Genomic DNA, 20,351 nt, shown 5'->3' on the forward strand with positions numbered 1-20,351 from the left:
CATACTGACACTATGTAACACAACCGCTAACAGAAGGCATTCGCTATGATAAATTTCGCTACACTGCACACATGTACAGGCAAAGTGTATAACTATGGCCTAATAATGCCGCTATGTAACGTACCAGCTAACAGAAAGCATTTGCTGTAATAAATTTCGCTCCACTGCACACATGTATAGGGCTAAAAACTACACCGTCCTGGAATATGGATGCAATGTAACTGTATCACTAAAATAAGGCTACTTTCACACTTGCGGCAGGACGGATCCGACAGGCTGTTCACCATGTCGGATCCGTCCTTCCACTATTTCGCCATGCCGCCGGACCGCCGCTCCGTCCCCATTGACTATAATGGGGACGGGGCGGAGCTCCGGCGCAGCACGGCGAAAGTCGCCAGACTAAAAAGACCTGCATGTCCGACTTTTTAGTCCGGCGGCTCTCGCCGTGCACCACCGGAGCTCCGCCCCCGTCCCATTATAGTCAATGGGGACGGAGCGGCGGTCCGTCAGCACGGCGAAATAGCGGAAGGACGGATCCAACAGGGTGAACAGCCTGTCGGATCCGTCCAGCCGCAAGTGTGAAAGTACCCTAACTCAGAATGTGGGTGCACCAGAACTTGATGCACACGGCGAATGCACTCAACCTGCAGTCTCCCAGCTGTCTCCCTACGCTCTCCCTACAGTCTCAAAAAACTCTCCCTATGATCTCCCTGAACTCTTCCTCTCCTTTTTAAAACAGTTTTCAGCAACACTGTCGCTAGCGCATGAGCGCTTGCCACGTCTCTCCCTATGTTCAGCTCACAGTGAAATGGCGGCGAACGCCTGAGAGCATGGATTTATAGGGCTGTGACATCACAGAGGATGGCTATCTGCGGATTGGCTCGCTGCACAGCATTATGGGTGATCACATGTTCCCAGGCTTCTTACTTTCGCTTTGTAACACGTGCAGCCGCCATTTTAGGAAAACCTGATTTGGCTTTGTTGCAAATCAAAGTTTTCCTAAACTAAAGGTTCTGCTTCGAATGCTTTACTTTGCTCAACACTAGTATTGTGTGGTATTGCAACTCATCCCCACTCATTTCAATGGAGCTGAGCAGTAATAGCAAACACAACCCAGGACCAGGTGTGGTACTGTTTATGAAAGAAAGCAGGCATTTTCTAATCCTGAACAACCCCTTCAATGAAGCATATTTATTTATGCAACTGCACGGAAATAATATATGGCATTTAAAGGGGTTCTCCTTTAATCCCTTTACGGATAGGACTACGCGATGATATTGGTTGTGCTACATATTTTATAATGCTAGTTTATGGTGTCACACTGCGACATGCTGCGACAATGACACGACAGTCGCAAAAAACCCATCCAAGATGGATGAATGTCGCACATCACATGTTGCAGTATAGTTGTACCCTATAAGTTGCGCGATACATGTCATCCTGTAGCCCTAGCCTTAGAAGCAGTGGTTAATAGCAACCACGGCATCTAAACGGTTACAGAGGGACTGTCTCCCACTGGCATCGCATAAATGAGATTGTGGGGCACCAATGTCTTGGCATGACAGCCCAGGGCCTAATGAAGGCTCCCAAGCCTGCCCTCAGTTTTTACTTAGCAGGCCGTGCCTGCACTGACAGAATAAGGGCTTGTTCACACGAACGTCTGAAGCCCGTGCTGCGGTCCGCAATGCACGGGCACCATCCGTGGGGTAGGCGCATGGGGATCAAGGACCCATTCACTTGAATGGGTTCGCGATCCTTCCGTTCCGCAAAAAGATAGAGCATGTTCTATCTTTTTGCGGGGCTTAAGCACGGAACGGAACGCCAGAAAGCACTCCGTAGTGCTTCCGTAGTGTTCCATTCTTCCGTTCCGCATCTCCGGATCTGTGGACCCACTGAAATGAATGGGTCCGCATCTGTGATACGAAATGGCAACGAAACGGTGCCCATGTATTGCGGATCCGCAAATGCGGTCCCCAATACGGCAACGGGGATCACACAATCGTTTGAACGAGCCCTAAAACATTGCATGGCAAGATGTTTTCAATGGAGCTGAGCTCTCTGTTCCAAAACTGTGTTTTCTACTCTCTTGGCCCCTCCTAAAGGTCAGGGGTAGACCACCAATGAGGCCAGGTGAGGCAAAATACTGTGTAAATCACAGCGCTAGAGGTTCCCGGCATTCTTGAGGCATAACCAGGCAAAGGATCTCTTTGATACCAATAAAAAGTACAAGTCGTCCTGCAAGAATCAAGCCCTGACTCTGCTCTGTCGAAAGGAAAATATAAAAGTTATGGGTCTAGGGATGCTGCGATACAAAAACATTTTCTATTCCTTTTTTGTAAAATGATTTTTATTGTAATAGTAGTAAAATATACCATCCGAAAGCAGCCATTATGCACTGTTCTAAGTGTCAATATTGTCCATAGCAGCCAGATTCAAAGTTTCATTTTCGATGAATAAATTCATATATCTTCATATAACACTGTAATGAATTGCTGCTCATGCAAATGCATAATTTAATAATTTGTATCATATATTTGTGCCTACATCTTCTATTGGGATCTGTAAGTCTTCATGGTTAGAGACTACAAACAAACACTGAGTGGTGCTATACTGCAACAACGACAAACATTTGCAGGGAAGTCAGTGGCAGCCATATAGGCGCTCAACTCCAACACACTAGGAAGCCAATTTTCGTAGAAAGCCAATTTTTTGGGGAGTGGGGGAGGAAACTGGAGTATCTGGAGGAAACCCGGGGAGAACATACAAACTCCATGCAGATGTTGTCCCTGATCAGATTCAAACTTGTGTTAACCACTGAGCCACCATACTGCAGTCCTATAGTAATACATCTGTCCCCCACTTCTTGCTTACTTACAGTTGGTAGGCTAACAAGAAGTAGGAGGGAGATGGAAGATATTAGTAGAGTATACAAAATCCACATTGACCATTTACATGATTTATGATTTACAGTCAGTTCAGTTTTTTAGATTTGTTGGGTGACTATATATTTTGTACAGTAAAGATACAGTGCAGAGCACACTTTTATTGGTTATTCTGCAACACGTTTCAGGTCCGGAAAGGACCTATCGTCAGGCATTAAAATCATGTTATGGCCTGATGAAGGGTCTGTTGCAGACTTGAAATGCGTTGCAAATTAACCAATAAAGGTGTGCTCTGCATCTGCACTAAATCCTGACTGTATCTTAGAGGTAGTGCCCTATTCTTCTCTTCTGAACCTCTGCAACTATTGAGCATTGAGGCTGGTAGGGATTGCGAGCAGCACCTTCCTACAAGTCTGTTGTGCCCTCAGAATTACACGCTCAGGTGAGCAATCCGGCCTTTCACCTTCTAACTCTGTTGTCCTTCTCATGTGCGCTTTCCCTCTCTCATTCTAGCAATGGACACTTATTTGATGGAGTCATGATAATATATAAGGAGCCATTAACTAAACTGAGCAAGTTTTTGCCAATATCTGTCTTGTATGTTGCTCAGATTAATGACCCGGCACCACACCAGCAGTAACTAATGTCCATGACCACATGTAGCTCCAGTCTAAAAAGTCTTAGGCCCCTTTCACACGGGCGAGATTTCCGTGCGGGTGCAATGAGTGAGGTGAACGCATTGCACCCGCACTGAATCCGGACCCATTCACTTCAATAGGGCTGTGCACATGAACAGTGATTTTCACGCATCACTTGTGCGTTGCGTGAAAATCGCAGCATGCTCTATTTGTGACGCAACGCAGGCCCTATAGAAGTGAACGGGGCTGCGTGAAAATCGCAAGCATCCGCAAGCAAGTGGGGACCCGATCATTATTATTTTCCCTTATAACATAGTTATAAGGGAAAATAATAGCATTCTTAATACAGAATGCATAGTACAATAGGGCTGGAGGGGTTAAAAATAAATAAATAATAATAATAATTTAACTCACCTTAATCCACTTGATCGCGCAGCCCGGCTTCTCGTCTGTCTTTATCTTTTCTGTGCACAGGAAAAGGACCTGTGGTGACGTCACTGCGCTCATCACATGGTCCGTCACATGATCCATTACCATGGTGATGGATCATGTGATGGACCATGTGATGAGCGCAGTGACGTCATCAAAGGTCCTTTTCCTGTGCACAGAAAAGATGAAGACAGAAGAGAGGCCGGGCTGCGCGAACAAGTGGATTAAGGTGAGTTAAAAAAAAATTTTAACCCCTCCAGCCCTATTGTACTATGCATTCTGTATAAAGAATGCTATTATTTTCCCTTACAACCATGTTATAAGGGAAAATAATAAAATCTACACAACACCTAACCCAAACCAGAATTTCTGTGAAGAAGTCCGGGTTCGGGTCTGGGTACCAAGCATTTTGATTTTTCTCACGCGCGTGTAAAACGCATTACAATGAAAAATTTCGCATTTTCCCGCAACGCACCCGCATCTTATCCGGGCCAAAAACATGTTGCCCGTGTGAAAGAGGCCTTATAAGGATACAGGTTGGAAATATGAATATGTAAAATTCCAAGAATTCCACATATTATTAAAGGCGTATTTCCATATAAAGTATTTACATTAGCCCAATATGCCTGATAGGAACACGTCCCACACCTTAACGTAAGAATGTAGGTCTGGTGACCTCTGTTTACTCATTTCTGACAAGCTTCATTGACTACAGGAAATACATGGCTAAGCGCATTGAAGTCTATGAAGGTTATGGAAACAACCAAGCGCTACAAAACAACACTTTTATTATATGTCGTTCATATGTGCAATTCTATATATTTCTCATTTCTCCCACTGTATATTAGATTTCTCTAATCTTACTGTGTTATTTTTGTTTTATTATTTTGCATAGGGACTTCAAATTACACAGTGACGCACAAAGAGGTCCCGCCAACGAGTGTCGGGCCCACAATCACATATAAAACAAAAGGTAATCAGGAAGATGAAAACATTTTGGGATATTTCCAAAATGTCTTGGGCTAGAGATTTCAGTCTGATGTATATATATATATAGTCCTAGTTAGGAACAGGCATATGGGATGATAGTAAACGTTCTATAGGTCACATAATCTAGACTGAAGTCATGATATAATTTCCCATCCATATCGCTGCCTTAGTCCTCAATTTGTTGGCCGTAATACAATGACAATTTAGCATCCCTTCTTTTATTTTTGTCTGTGATGGCCCAGATCCTAAAATTTCCTCTTGGGGTAAAAGAATGGGAAGACATGACTCTTGATGGTATTTGAGTCTTCTTCTAAAAAAAAAAAAAAAACTGCCAGAAGATTCCTTTTATTAAAGAGAAAGTCCTGGGTGTTACCCTTACATCCTAGAATTACAAATCAGCCAATCACATTGTGACATGTATTGAAAAATGGATCTATATGTCTCGACTCTCAAGAGCATGGCATCTGGAAGCAATCAAGGTAGCTTTTGGGCAGGAAAGCAAAGGAATTCTTTAGTCTAGCTACATGAGGAGTTTACATACAGATTATATCAGATATTGCAACCTAGGTACTTCCTTGTATATCCTGTATGATATAGGCAGGGTTCGATTGGCCCACCAGAATACCAGAGGATCGTCTGGTGGGCCCAGGCCCTGATACCATAATGGGCTCCAAAGATCCAGGTGAAAAACTTATTTTGGCTACTTTTGGAGCCCGTCAATTGCCACTAGGGTCTATTTCTTTTATTCAAAACATTTTAAAACTTTATTGATGCCGTGAGAATAATTTCCTTTGGTGGGCCCAAGGTACTCCAGTCGGACACTGTATACTGTATATGATTTAGAAAATAACACGTTCAATGTCTAAAGAGAATAGACAAACAAGATTTAATTATGTTCAACTATTATGGCTGCAAATCGTAGACCCACTGCGTGTCTAATGACCTGAACTAAAAGCATTATCTATTCCCCACTTGGTTCCCCTACATCTCTTTTTAAAAGGAACCTATATATGTGGATCAAGGCTGCTGTCTGAAGGTTGGAAGAGGCTTTTCAGAAATGACATAGAGTATATAATACTGTAATATGCAATAAATCAATAGTTGTGATATCAATGTTAGCGTGTTTTTGGACTTCACCAGTGTTCTTAAGCATGCACCGGCAATAACACATTACTAACTGAAAACATGACATGTATAATGATATAATGTAATTATGATGGATTCATATATTAAGATTTTTCTTGTTTTTTTTAGGCCCCCATAACCCTGAGGTTGGAAATAACGCAAACTACACGATTTGGCTGGTGGTGTTATTGATTGCTGTGTTAATATCAACTATAATAATTGTAACAATTATGCTGCATAGAAAACGGAAGCTGCACGCAGGTAAAGTGTAATTTATTGCTGAATATTTTTACATGGTGCCTCAGCGAGTAACGAAACACCTTATACCAGAGATGCTCAACCTGCGACCCTCTAACTGTTGCAAAACTACAACTCCCAGCATGCCCTAATAGCTGTAGGCTGTGCAGGCATGCTGGGAATTTTAGTTTTGCAACAGCTGGAGGGCCGCGGGTTGGGCATCCCTCTGCCTTATACGATATTATTGCACTATAGACAGTACATGTCTATACACAAAAACAATGTCTGGAATAAGACCGAGATACATAATACTTATCAACATACCCACTCATGGTAAGTAATCTCCCTTCATGGTTGTGTGGAGAAGGAATGATAATCACACATAATGACATTCAAAATGCCACTTTTTTATCATTTAATATACAAAACAGTTCCAAAGCACAGCGTTCATCGTTGTTACCTAGCTGTGGAGCACATGTAGGGTATGTTCACACATGGCGGATACGCAATGCAGATTTTAAATCCGTAAGATATCAGTTTCTGGTGCAGAATTTCATCCGATGCAATGCATAGAGTGAAATATGCAGTAAATTCATGAAAAATCTGCGTGTAACACATGAATTTTGCTGCTAATTATATATCATGGAAGTGCATCAAAATCCACCATGTATGGTCATATCCTCAGTTGCTTTGTCACCATCATTTGTCATGACCTATGTAAAACATAGGTAACAATCATTGTTCTCAGCAAATAGGACTTATACCAGACCATTTGTGAGATTTGCGAGGGTACCAGTGGCTGCACCTCAACAATCTCAACATCTCTATACTGATAAATACCCTCTCAGAAAGACACTTCTTTGTGCAGATACAATATGTTAGTAATTATTTCGGACATATTGGCTATCTTTAGGATAAAATGAAATTTTATAGTTTTAGCAAATAAAAGGGCAATTTCCCTCTTTATGCTTAGCAGCTGTCATCCCTGTATTACACAGAATTTAGAGCACAGTGCCGATTCCCCCCACTCCCTGGCTGTAGTTATTTAAACCATCTCCAACAGTGAAGAGGCCTCTTAGCAATTAAGGCAGGTGTTCTATCCCAGCACCTCTCAACCCCCCTCCAAAAAAAATAAAAATCACCTGTTTTAGAAGTGTGAGACAGGACCATTCAGACAGTCTCTTTTCCCAGGGTTTATTGGGCATACACAGCAAAACGATACAGGCTTGCTTCAGCAAACAAAATAACAGTTCATGGAAATAACTAAAAATGTGGTGATATAGGCTTGTAGGTTTTCACCTAGAGATTCCACTTTGAATAGTGGTCTTTTCCATGGGTCTTCTTCTCATACCAGCACACACACACTGCTCTCTGGCAGCGTGCCTTTTAATTAGTTTTCCACCTGGTTGAGGTAGGAACACCCGGGATGGAGTATGGAAGTGACCTTCCCACCCAAGTTCTTCAGTCACTCCTAAATCCCGAACCCAAACTCCAGCTACCACAAACTCAGTGATCTAGCATCTATGGTCACAACCTACCTCTGGGAGTATTATCACTGAGAGTAGCAGCCTCAGTTATACATACCTGCTGTCATGGTGGGGAGTGGGGGAAACCCCCCATCTTATAGTAGGATCTGTTACTAGGCCAGACTACAGAGAAGGGAGCAGGCCACAACCTACAGCCGCCCTAATCCTGACCCTGATCTTCTGACTGCATGAGCAAACCCTGAAGGTGGGAGGGCTCAGGCACTGGAACCTGGATCCTGCTGACCCTGACGGTCCCTGGCATAGGGGTCAGGAATAGGAGACAACCGGTTCCTCAGGGACTTAGACGAACAGGTGTCTCCAGCTGCCTAGTAACAGGTGGAAGGTAAATTACCATATGCAGCGTCTGGATCGGCAGATAATAACACCGGAAAACTCACTTACCTGCCGCTGCCACCACGACTGGAACCCGAGCATAAGTACAGGTGCCCACACACCAAACAGGACACCGTACAGACAACATACACACACACACACACACACAGGTATCCAGCACTCCTGATACTGCCTGGACCCCATGCCGCAAGGAGCACGGCAGCCCCAGGCAGCACTGCATAAAGACTAATGGTTAACCCCTCCGGGAAACCAGCCCCCTCACAGAGGTATCAACATACCGGGCGACGTATAGCATACATGCAGGGACCAACACCAACAAAAGCCCAGACATGTAACAACCAACAAAACGCTTAACACACCCAGAACATAAACCCACACCACACATACAACAAGTGAGGGTAAAGGTACATGGAGGGTGTAACGGATCTCCTGGCACCCCGACCGGGTACCTCTGTTGATGGATGCTCCTAGCACTTCCCGAGGACTCCAAGCACTCCACTCTACACCAAAACCACCACAGGAACAAGAAACAGGAACAGCTCTTACAAGAGCTAGTAGTTATAGCCAGGGGAGTATAGCAAATCTTCAGCGTATAGCAATCCCCAGTGTCGATCAGTTACCCAAAAACCAGCCTCAACATGATGAAGGGTAAAACAGGAACTCATTATTGAACACACCAGTATTGACTTATATACACATTTCCCAACAAGGGTACCACCCCCCGTGGACCTGGTTGGGAACTGAGGACATGACATAGCAGCCAATCCTTTACAGCTTTGCAGTTTAAACACAAAACTAACCCTATTCCACAAACACAATGGCATTGTCTGTGATGCAATTAACAAACACAATGGCATTGTCTGTGACTCAATTAACAAACACAATGGCATTGCCTTTGACGCAATCAACAATGAACATCATGCAAACAGACATCTTCACCCCCTCCATAATGAATGAATAGGAAGAGAGGAGACACATGTGATGGGAGTATCTCCTGAGTGTATCATAGGGTGATCTACTCATCTAGGAGTCGGCTGCTATTATAATCAACTATCTTAATCCCATCACTAACACAATCAGTGGGAGTCTCTGTGCAGAGTTAACCCTTTTTGTGTTGCTGAATCCACACCATGCACCTTTAATGGGCAATAGGAAATATGTGGCATATAAATTCCACACATAAATCAGGGTTCATAGTTCCTTGTAACCCCAAAAGGTCTGAGGGGGTCTCCATAGTTTTGGGTCCATAGTCCGTAGGAAGGAGGCTGGCCCTCAGGCTTTCTTCAGCAGCCCCAGTGATGGTTCAGTCCGTCACAGAGGGTACATAAGGGAGGACAATTTATGTTCCATAAAGTGGCCCTCAAGGACTGGGCTGGAACACCCAGGCAAGGAGCAAAGCTTCAACACCAAGCAAGGCTGTAGTACAACCCAGCCAGCAAGCCACAGGTTTATATCAAGCTTGTGGCCACACCCAGGAAACACCTAAATCCCCACTAGGGGAAGTGCATGTGCAAACCACAAACTACACGTTGCCCCTGGCAACCAGTCTGCACGGCAACTGCGTCACGGTCAAACACCAATATGACCGTGACACCTGCCATCTATGACCTCACCCATTGAATGCTTACATATCCCCACCCCCCTCTGCCTAAAGCCAGGGGGGCTTGGCACCTTCCGCAACAAAACTGTGAACTCTTGACAGGGCATCTGCATTGATATACAATTTACCTGGCCTGTGTTCTACCACATAGTCAAAGTCCTGTAATGCCAGGAACCACCTTGTTACCCTAGCATTATTTCCCTTGTTTTGACTCATCCACTTCAATGGGGTATGGTCTGAGAAAAGTCTGAACTTTCTGCCCAGCAGGTAATACCTTAGGTACTCTAGGGCCCATTTTATTGCCAGACATTCTCGTTCCACAATAGAGTAATTTCTCTCACAGGAGTTCAGTTTTCTACTTAAATACATGACAGAATGCTCTTTTCTATTAATTTCCTGGGACATAACAGCCCCTAGTCCCACCTCTGATGCATCTGTCTGCACTACATATTATTTAGAGAAATCTGGCGCTATCAGCACTGGTTGTCTACACAAAATGGATTTCAGTTCCACAAATGCATTTTCTGCCTCAGGGGACCACCAAACCATAACCGACTTTTCCCCCTTTTGTGAGGTCAGAAAGGGGCTGCAATACCGGCAAAGTTGGGCACAAAACACCGGTAATACCCCACTATACCTAAGAAAGCCCTCACTTGCTTTTCTGTAAGAGGCCGTGGCCAATTCTTTATGGCATCTACCTTATTGGCTTGGGGTTTAATCATGCCTCTTCCCACAATGTAGCCCAAGAATTTAGCCTGCTCCATACCTATGGCACACTTCTCCGGGTTGGCTGTAAACCCCGCTTTTCTAAGGGAGTCTAGGACTGCCTGGATTTTACTTAAATGGCTTTCCCAATCCAGGTTATAAATGACAATGTCCTCACACTTTGAAATGTAGCAGGGGCTCCTTTCAACCCAAATGGCATTATAGCATAGTGAAAACACCCTTTGGAAGTAGAAAATGCTGTTTTGACAACAGTATTTGCCAATACCCTATGGTGAGATCTAATGTGGTTATGTTTCTGGCTGGACCTAATCTTTCAGCCAGTTCATCCACCCTGGGCATAGGGTAGGCGTCCATCTTGGAAACCTCATTAAGTTTCCGAAAATCATTGCAGAAGCGCCAGCTTCCATTTGGTTTTGGGACTTATACAATTGGGCTGGACCATTCACTTTTGGACCTTTCAACTACTCCCATTGTTAACATCCTCTGAACTCTTCTGAGATCGCCTTTCCAGGGGCTTCTGGGATGCAGTAAGGTTTTACTTTAACCCTTACCTGGGGCTCAGTAATTATATCATGTTCCACAACATTAATGCAACCTGGTAAGCTGGAGAATATGTCCTTGTTATGTTGCAACAACTCCTTAGTTTCCTGTTTTTGGGAAAAAGATAAGGAATTAGCAATTGTCACCTTCTCAAACTCAGGATTAGAAACAGCAGGAGAGAAGAGCGTAGCCGACAATGACTCACGTTCTCTCCAAGGCTTTATCAGGTTTATATGATATATCTGCACAGGTTTCCCATTACCTGGATGATGGACTCTGTAATTTACCTCCCCAACTTTTTCCATCACCTCAAAAGGTCCCTGCCATTTACAAAGAACTTGCTCTCCATCGTAGGTACCAAAATGAATACCCGAACCCCTGGCTTCTCTGAGCTTCTTGGGCCCTCTGGAGATGTTACTTGACTATGGGCATCACCTTGGCAATTCTTTCCTGCATTTGTACAACATGATCAATTACACTTCTGTATGGAGTAGCTTCAGTCTCCCATGTCTCCTTAGCTACATCAAGCAAGCCCCGGGGGTGTCTACCATAGAGCAACTCAAAAGGTGAGAACCCTGTAAAGGCTTGAGGAACTTCCCCGACTGAGAACCACAAACATGGCAACAAACAATCCCAATCCTTACCATCTTTTTTAATGGCCTTTTTCAGCATTGCCTTCAAGGTTTTATTGAACCTCTCTACAAGGCGATCGGTTTGTGGATGGTATACTGAAGTTTTTAACTGTTTAATCTTCAGTATTTTACATAGCTCGTTCATAACCCTGGACATAAATGGGGTCCCCTGGTCAGTCAAGATTTCTTTGGGGAGTCCCACTCTAGTGCACATATGAAACAACTCCCGAGCAATAGACTTAGCGGAAAAGTTTCTTAAAGGCACTGCCTCTGGGTAGCGAGTAGCATAATCCAGTACTACTAAAATATACTGGTGTCCCCAAGCCTATTTATCTAATGGTCCCACTAAGTCCATGGCGATCCGTTCAAATGGCACCTCAATAATGGGAAGGGGCACCAAAGGACTTTTAAAATGAGACACTCGGGCCTTTAACTGGCATGTAGGGCAGGATTTACAATAGTAGAACCTCTGAAATATCCATTCCTGGGTTTTGTCTGTACCTAGGTGACCCCCCAATACATGAGAATGAGCCATGTCTAGCACAATTTTTCTATAGGGCCCTGGAACCACTAACTGTTCTATCACCTCATTGTGAGCTTTGGCAGTCTGATATAACAGATTGTTGTGCACTTCAAAATACGGATACCTGTTGTCAGCACCCAGCTCTTGGGGAACACCATTTAGAACAGTCACATTTGCTAGGGCACCTTTTAAGGTAGGGTCTTTCAACTAAACAGTCCCAAAATTACCTTGAGTGATATCAAGATCTGGTACGGTATGCTCAGACTCTCTTGTCTCACTCTCATCTCCCACCAAAACAGATAGCGGAAACCGCTACCCCACAGTTCCCAAAACAATGGAAGATTCCTCCCTATTATCATTGCATGCAATAAGTCTTTCACCACGCTAACCTTATGTGACACTGTCCCACATTCAGTGGTTATAGTGACTTGAGAAATAGGATAGTCTTTAACATCTCCATGTACACACATCACCCCCATGACCTGTCCAGGCGCCGGCAACACAGGGGAAAGTTTCTCTCGGAGAAGCGTTACCAGGCTTCCAGAGTCTAGTAGTGCAGTCAGGGGGCTACCATTGACAGTCACTTGGCACATCTGAGGCCCTGTTGCCTGGTATGGTATAGCACTGCAGACGGGGTGTGCAAACAAGGAGCACCGTCATGCCATATTACACCCCATAGGTTCAGTCGTCATTGGACAGTGTGCTGCAATGTGCGGCGGGTTATGACACCTCCAACAAACAAAATGGCGGGGTTCGGCTTTAGAACCAGTTTCTAGTGGTTCCCTTTTCTTGCCCACTGGCACTTGCCCCCTCTCTCCCCCAGGTTTAAACCACCTCTTATTAGGCTCAGCATAGACCTAGGGGTTACATGGAGCTGCCTTTACTTTATCTGCCCCAGCAAGGAGGTTCTCTGCTGTGGTATACCTCTCCACAAGGTTTACCAGCTGGTCAGCATTCTGGGGATCTCCTTGGGCAACCCAGCGCTGTACTGGCACAGAAAGAGAGTGCGGGACTGACCCAAAGGCGAGCAAGTATTTCAACTTTTAGTTTGAGATAGTCCTTGGAATCCTGTAAGGTGAGGTCATCATAGTAAGCCTTTTGTGGCTCTCCAGTCAAATATGGAGCCAGCACTTCAGCCCACTGATCTACAGGCAGTTTTTCTCTGTCTGCAATATGCTCAAAGACAGTAAAAAAAGCCTCCTCAATAATCCTCAGTTGTCATTATTTGTAAGCAGACTGCACAGTTTTCCGCACACCACCACCAGAACTTTGCCTAGCCACATTCACCACTTGTTGCGCTGTCACAGCGTCTCTTAGGGCCGCAATTTGTTCTGTCAGTAGGTAGTTAGTTTCCTGTTGCTGTGCATTAACCTGCTGTTGAGCCTGTAAAGCCTCTGCATGAGCCCTTTGCTGCTGCTCCAATGCCTGTCGCTGCTGCAGATTGCTCTGCACCATTTGTTTAATGAGAGCCTCCATTATAAGAGTCTCTTGTTGCAATTCTGCTGTCGCTTTAACCCAAGACATTCACCAAGCAACCAAGTTTGCCCGCATCCTCCACCATATGTGAGATGGGACCATTAAGACAGTCTCTTTTCCAAGGGTTTATTAGGCATACACAGCAAAACGGTACAGGCTTGCTTCAGCAAACAAAATAACAGTTCATGGAAATAACAAAAAATGCGGTGATATAGGCTTCTCACCAGCTTGTAGGTTTTCACCTATAGATTCCACTTTGCATAGTGGTCTTGTCCATGTGTCTTCCTCTCAGACCAGCACACACTGCTCTCTGGCAGTGTGCCTTTTAATTAGTTTTCCACCTGGTGGAGGTACGAACACCCGGGATGGAGTATGGGAGTGACCTTCCCACCCAAGCTCTACAGTCACTCCTAAATCCCAGACCCAAACTCCACCACAAACTCAGTGATCTAGCATCACTGGTCACAACCTACCTCCGGGACTTATATCACTGAGAGTAGCAGCCTCAGTGATACATACCAGTCATCTATGACCTCACCCATTGAATGCTTACAATAGTAAAACTGGTGGGATGTGGCAAAGGGTGTTACAAAAAAAAGAGTAATTTTACAAGTTGCTCTCATACACACTGGACCTATGTGGCATAATGGTAAATATGGGCCTACCTGTATTAGTAACTGTATGTTCACATGTTAAAATAAGCATTGGAAAAATCTGAGTAATTGCCACGTAATCCATTGCATAAATCCAAGGATGACCCTCGGATTTCTTTGAATTTCGCTTATTAGCCATATTCAGTTGTGCTTAACAGCATTCGGAAACGTGGAAACTACGCCAAAAAAAGGCACTTCCTTGATGTGCATTTCAAATCCGTGCACAAAATCGGCAGTAGAAACAAGCCCTAAGGCTATGTTTTACATATACGTTGGGAAAAAAGGATACAAAAGCATAGTACACTACATCCAGTAAAAAAGACGTATATGCATATTTTTTTTCAATGGAGATCTACGGTGACGGATGTCACTGCATGGCTTCTGTCAGAGGCATCCGTTTAACGTATATGTTTTTTGTATATGTTAAATGTAAGACAAAAACGTGATGTGAATAAACCCTAAGATGCAAAGAAACTTTATTTAGGGCTATGGTATTCTTACACACAACAGTAATACAGCAGCAGCTAATTCATAGGAACTATCTATGGCTGCCACTGCAATTTTAGGTACATGAGATGGATGAGATAGATGTCTTATATATTTTTTAAATAACCTTATTGATAACAACTAATAATACAAAATAATAATAACCTTACTATTAATAATAACTAATAATACTAAATAATAACCATACTATTTCACCATTGGAGAATTATAGGAAAGTAGACTTCTGAAATGTGCAGAAATCAGCTAGGTTACACCACTGTTGAGATGGTGAAAAGTAAGGTTATTAAACACTCAAATGCTGTCGTTTTAAGGAGTGTAAAGAACTACCTAGCCAGTTGTGTGTTAAATGTGCACAAAATGATTGGCAGGATCAGTAGGCTTCATTGCTCATGTGAGATAAAAGGTTCACTAAATAAGGCTCATCTGAAAGCACCCAGTACAGCTTTTGATATTTTCAGGTAACTCAGATCGAAAGCCCTGGAAATTCTCAGATGATAAATCTGTCAGTATTTGCATAACCATTACTTCTCTTCTGCAGTGAGGAAACTTTGACAAATAATCCATCAGATTCCAATCCACAGGTCACCACCTATATATATTATATACATACACCAGTACTTAGCAAACATTCTAGGCAGGAGTGGAAAAAGTGCTGCAAAGTAAGAATTCTTTCAAAAATAGAAGTGTTAATAGTTTATTTTTATCAATTAACAAAATGCAAACAAAAGAGAAATCTAAATTTAATCAGTATTTGGTGCGACCACCCCTTTGCCTTCAGAACAGCATCAGTTCCTGTAGGTACACTTCCACTTTTTGAAGGAACGGCAGGGAGGTTGTTTCAAACATCTTGCAGAACTATCCACAGATCTCCTGTGGATGTAGGCTTGCTCAAATCTTTCTGTATCTTCATGTAATCCCAGACAGACTGGATGATGTTGAGATCAAGACTCTGTGGGTTGCATATCATCACTTCCTTGATCTTCATTTACGCTGAAGCTCATATGATTTTTGGAGGACAGATTTTGCTGGAATTACACCCCTCAAAGATGCAACAAGCTTGACCCAACAAGTATTTTCTAGAACTTAGAAACACTTGGCTGTGAAAATGAAAGTAAATGTTGCTTTTGCTGCAAATTTTTCATTTTCACAAGGGGTAACAGGAGAAAAAACACCTCCCTTTGTTATCTGTTTTCTCATTAATATGGCATATGTGGTCATAAACTGCTGTATTGGCACACTGCAGGGCTCAAAGGGAAGGAGCATTATTTGGCTTTTGGAGGGAGATGTTCACTGGAATGGTTCTCAAGTGCCATCTCACATTTGCAGAGCCCCTGAGGTACCAGTACAGTGTAATACCCCAAAAACATACCACATTTTGTAAACTAAACCCTTCAAGGAATTCACCTAAGGGTTTAGTGATTGACTTGACCCCAGAGGTTTTTCATAGTATTTTTTTTATAAATTGAAACCTGAAATTAAAAATTACATTAATGTTTCATTTTCACAAGTGGTAACAGGAAAAAAGGCACCCCAAATTTTGGTACATGATTTTCACAAGTACGACTATCTCCTATGTGGTCAAAAGCTGCTTTTAAGGCACACTGTAGGGTTCAGAAGAGAAAGAGAACCATGTAAATTTGAGGGCCAGTTTTATGATTTATACAGAAATTGACAAAAACAGCAGAGGCTCTGAGGTGAAATAAAAAAAAAGAAACCCAAAGACGTGACCCTATTTTAGACACCACACCCGTCTCAGAATTTGCCAAGGGGCGTAGTGAGCATTTTGACCCCAAAGGTATTTTTCACAAATGATTGCACAGCAAAGTGAAAACTGCAATTTGGTTTTCGGCACCTACATCATATTAGCAGAGTCCCTGAGGTAGCCGTACAGTGGAAACCTTCCATATGTGACACGATTTTGGAATCTACACTCTTCAAGTTTTTTTATCAAGCAGTGGAGTGAGCACACCAAATGTAGGGGGATGGTGCAAAATGAAAATTGTAAGTTTTCAGCAGATATGGCATTTCAATGCCCAGTGTGTTGTGGGCAGCTTGTACCATCTGAGACTCACAACCCACCCCTTAAATTGTTGGGTGGGTTCTACTGAGCACGGTAATGCCCTTGATGTAGACATAAACTGCTGAGGAGGCTGTAGGGTTCAGAAGGCAAAGACCACCTTTTGGCTTATGCAACGTAGATTTTGATGGATTGTTTTACGGGCACCATGTCACACAGCTTCTTGCGTACCAATACAGCAATTTTTGAGAACCATACATTTTTATTGTTCTCTTGACTCACCTGTATGAGTGCTTATTTTTTACGAGATGAGTTGCTATTATTAGTGTTGAGCAAGGTTTACAAAAATCTGATTCGGCTGTTTCACTGAATTTCACAAAGAAATTTGCTTTGTGATAAATTACTTAGTCACAAAGCGCATTTATTTATAAGTACAGGGTGCAATGACCAGGTGGGCAGAGACTGCACCATCCCGTCATTAAACCTCTCAGATGCCGCGTTCATCACTGATCGCAGCATCTGAGATTAAAAATGAGGGCTTTCAGGGGTTAGACAATTAAAAAATAATAATAAAACTCACCTTATCCATTTGAGTGGATAACTCACCTTATCCCGCACAAAATCTTGTATGGTGCCTGATGACGTCATGATGCTGGGCGGCGTGATAACATCATACGTCACCACGCACAAGGTTTTGTGAGGGAACTTCAATCAAGATGGCCACACTGGCTTCTTCGCACTCAAATGGATAATTTCAGGGAAAGTTGATTCATTATCAAGAAACATGAGGAAATTCAGCTTTGCGGTAAACCGAATATTCCCTGAAATTCAGATCAAAGTCCACTACGGATACTTCGATTCGCTCAACCCTAGTTATTATCATTGGTACTATTTTGGGGTACATACAACTTTTTGATTGCTATTTGTTTCACATTTTGGGAAGCAGGATAAAGAAAAGTCAGCAATTTCACCATTGCTTTTTGGGTATTGTTATTGCGGCATTCACCATGCAGGAAAAATGACATTAACTTTATTCTGCTGGTCACTCCGATTACAAAGAAACCAATTTTATTTAATTTAACAAAAAGGTTTACTACTTTTACACAATAAAAACATTTTTTTTAAATCATGTTTTTGTGTTGCCATTTTCTGAGGGCCATATTGTTTTACATTTTTCTGACTACGGTCTAATGTAAGGGCTTGTTTGTTTTGCAGGATGGTGTGATGTTTTCATTGGTACCATTTTAGGGTCGTACCACTTTTTGATCATGTAATATTCAGATTTTTGCAAGGTTGGTGACCAAAAAAATGGCTGTACGTGCAAAACGTTTATGTATACTTTTCATGGTGTTCACCAGACAGGGTAGATCATATGATGATATTTTGATGGAACTGGTGTTTACGGACGCGGCAATAGCTACGTGTATTTTCTTTTTCTATTTTTGAGCAAAAATAGGCACTTTTTTTTTTACTTAAAACTGTTATTTTCTATCTTTTTATTTTTGTCCCACTAGAGGACTTCTACTTTTGAGGGTCTGATCACTTTTACAATGCATTGTAACTAAGAGACCCTGCTTGGGGTTGATCCTCATAGCCTTCCATAGTTGGCAGGCCCTGACACCTTTGTAAGTCTGCCATAGCAATCATCAGAATCCCGGAATAGTGTCGTGGGTAACCAATGGGCTGAGAAAGGGAGTTACCTCCCTCTGTAAACCGCTTAGATCGGCAGTCATCATTGACTGCCGCATCTAAGTCGTTAAACCACCGTCATTGGAGGTTTCAGCTGAGTCCTAGCTGTCAGTAACAGCCAGGCCCCTGTACTCAGGGTTGCCAACCGTCCAGAAATTTCTGGGCAGTCCATAAAAACAGGAGAATTTTTTGCTATGTCCGTGAAAAAAAAATAAACATGTCCGTGATTTTTTTGAGGTTGGTGGTAGTTGACTAGATTATTTTGGTGGTAATTGTCATCATTTTGCAGCTTACAGTAAATGCTGGTAATGAGGTGTTATCAGTATATTGAGTTATATACATGTACTACTTATAATATTTATCATCCATTATGGTTTTCCAATTCGTCTCTAAAAAATTTTGGGCTGTCTGTGATTTTGGGATAACTTGTCCAGTAAAAAGAAAAATTCTGATTGTCAACCCTGGCTGTACTAATGGGGCAAGCAGAGCTCCTGTGCCTACCTGATCGTCATGCTGTAACAGTAAGGGGTGGGTCTTCCTTCCCACTGTGCTGTATATATACAACAAAAGTCATGAAGGGGTTAATGCCGTTATATGTTTGGGGTTGTTGTCCTTCTAGAGAATAAATTTAAATTTAAACACTTCTATTTTTGAAAGCAGCATTTTTTCCACACACACAGAAAACTTTTGCACAGTACATGTACATTTTAATTGCAAAGAAAAGGGGGTCAGTCAGCACATCCCAATGCGCAGGGGCACGTTGCTATGGCTGAGAACAAGACTGTTAAACAAAATAAGCAATGCAACAGCTCACTGCAAATCAAATAAAGTACAAAATTGCATCCTATTAGCAAATGCTGAACTAATAAGTTAGAGATACTTAGCAAATCATTTTGTACAAAATTATTTGAGCCCGCCTGCCGAACGTCAAGGCAATCTCTAGTTAGACGGGTTCCTAACACTAAATATACCTGTTATGTGCCATAGCGGCTATCATAAAATTCAGAAAGTGTAGGTTCCACTTACATGCCGGATCCGCCTGAATTTCTGTCATTTTCAGTGCCAAAATGGCCTCCATTACATCCAGGGAAAGCAGTTACCAGCATGCACGCCGGGCTCACTCCACCCCACCCCTGGCGCCACATGGTCACCAAGGACTGCAATGAGAGTCCACACACTATCTCTCTCCTGGTGCCAGATGGCCTCAGTGAGTGGGGGGGAGCAGGCCAGGCTAAATACTAACACTGATTAAAATCAACCTGTGGGACAGACGAGCTGGAGGGAGTGCACGACTGGGGAGGCAGCCACACCTCCAGTACAAACTGCAAAGAAAATAATACATTATGAGAATTTCTATCTAAAATCAGAAACTAAAGCAAAAGTTTTTTTGTTCCAGGCATTTTTTTATTTTGTCAATCCATATAGAAATGCCAATAACTCCAAAGGATAAATAGACAATTAGTTAAAAAGTCTAATTTATTTAAATCACATATTTGAACGAAACATAATAAAGAAATAAAGGGACAGATAAAAATAAAGCCCTGAACAAGTTTGCTACAGAGACAGAGCCAATACAGGGTATATGGATTAGGCCAGTATGTTCACAATAAAGGTTCAATAGAGTGTAACAATATCCCAATTGATATCATCTGTGAGCGCCAATATATTTAAACTACAAGCCACACTACCCCAATCAGGAGTAGAAACATAATGTATATGTATATATATCATGAAAACGTGTGCAATCACTTGTCCGGCCAGATATGAAAGGCTAAATAGCCTAAAGCATGTAGGCATGTAGTCCAAA

The 20,351-nt window shown here is 42.7% G+C and overlaps 1 protein-coding gene across 2 annotated transcripts in view; it reads left to right on the top strand.

The window, feature by feature from the left end:
- Positions 1-20,351, top strand: part of TNFRSF17 (TNF receptor superfamily member 17) — a 41,188-nt gene that overhangs the window by 10,047 nt on the left and 10,790 nt on the right. The window contains exons 2-3 of one of the 2 annotated variants that reach the window (XM_040441654.1): positions 4,845-4,922; positions 6,194-6,325. In XM_040441654.1, coding sequence (XP_040297588.1) covers positions 4,845-4,922; positions 6,194-6,325 — 210 coding nt within the window. The remainder of the gene's footprint in view (positions 1-4,844; positions 4,923-6,193; positions 6,326-20,351) is intronic. The other variant, XM_040441655.1, reaches the window with a different exon arrangement.

Source organism: Bufo bufo, chromosome 7 (genome assembly GCF_905171765.1).
Source record: "Bufo bufo chromosome 7, aBufBuf1.1, whole genome shotgun sequence".
Taxonomy (NCBI): Eukaryota; Metazoa; Chordata; class Amphibia; order Anura; family Bufonidae; genus Bufo; species Bufo bufo.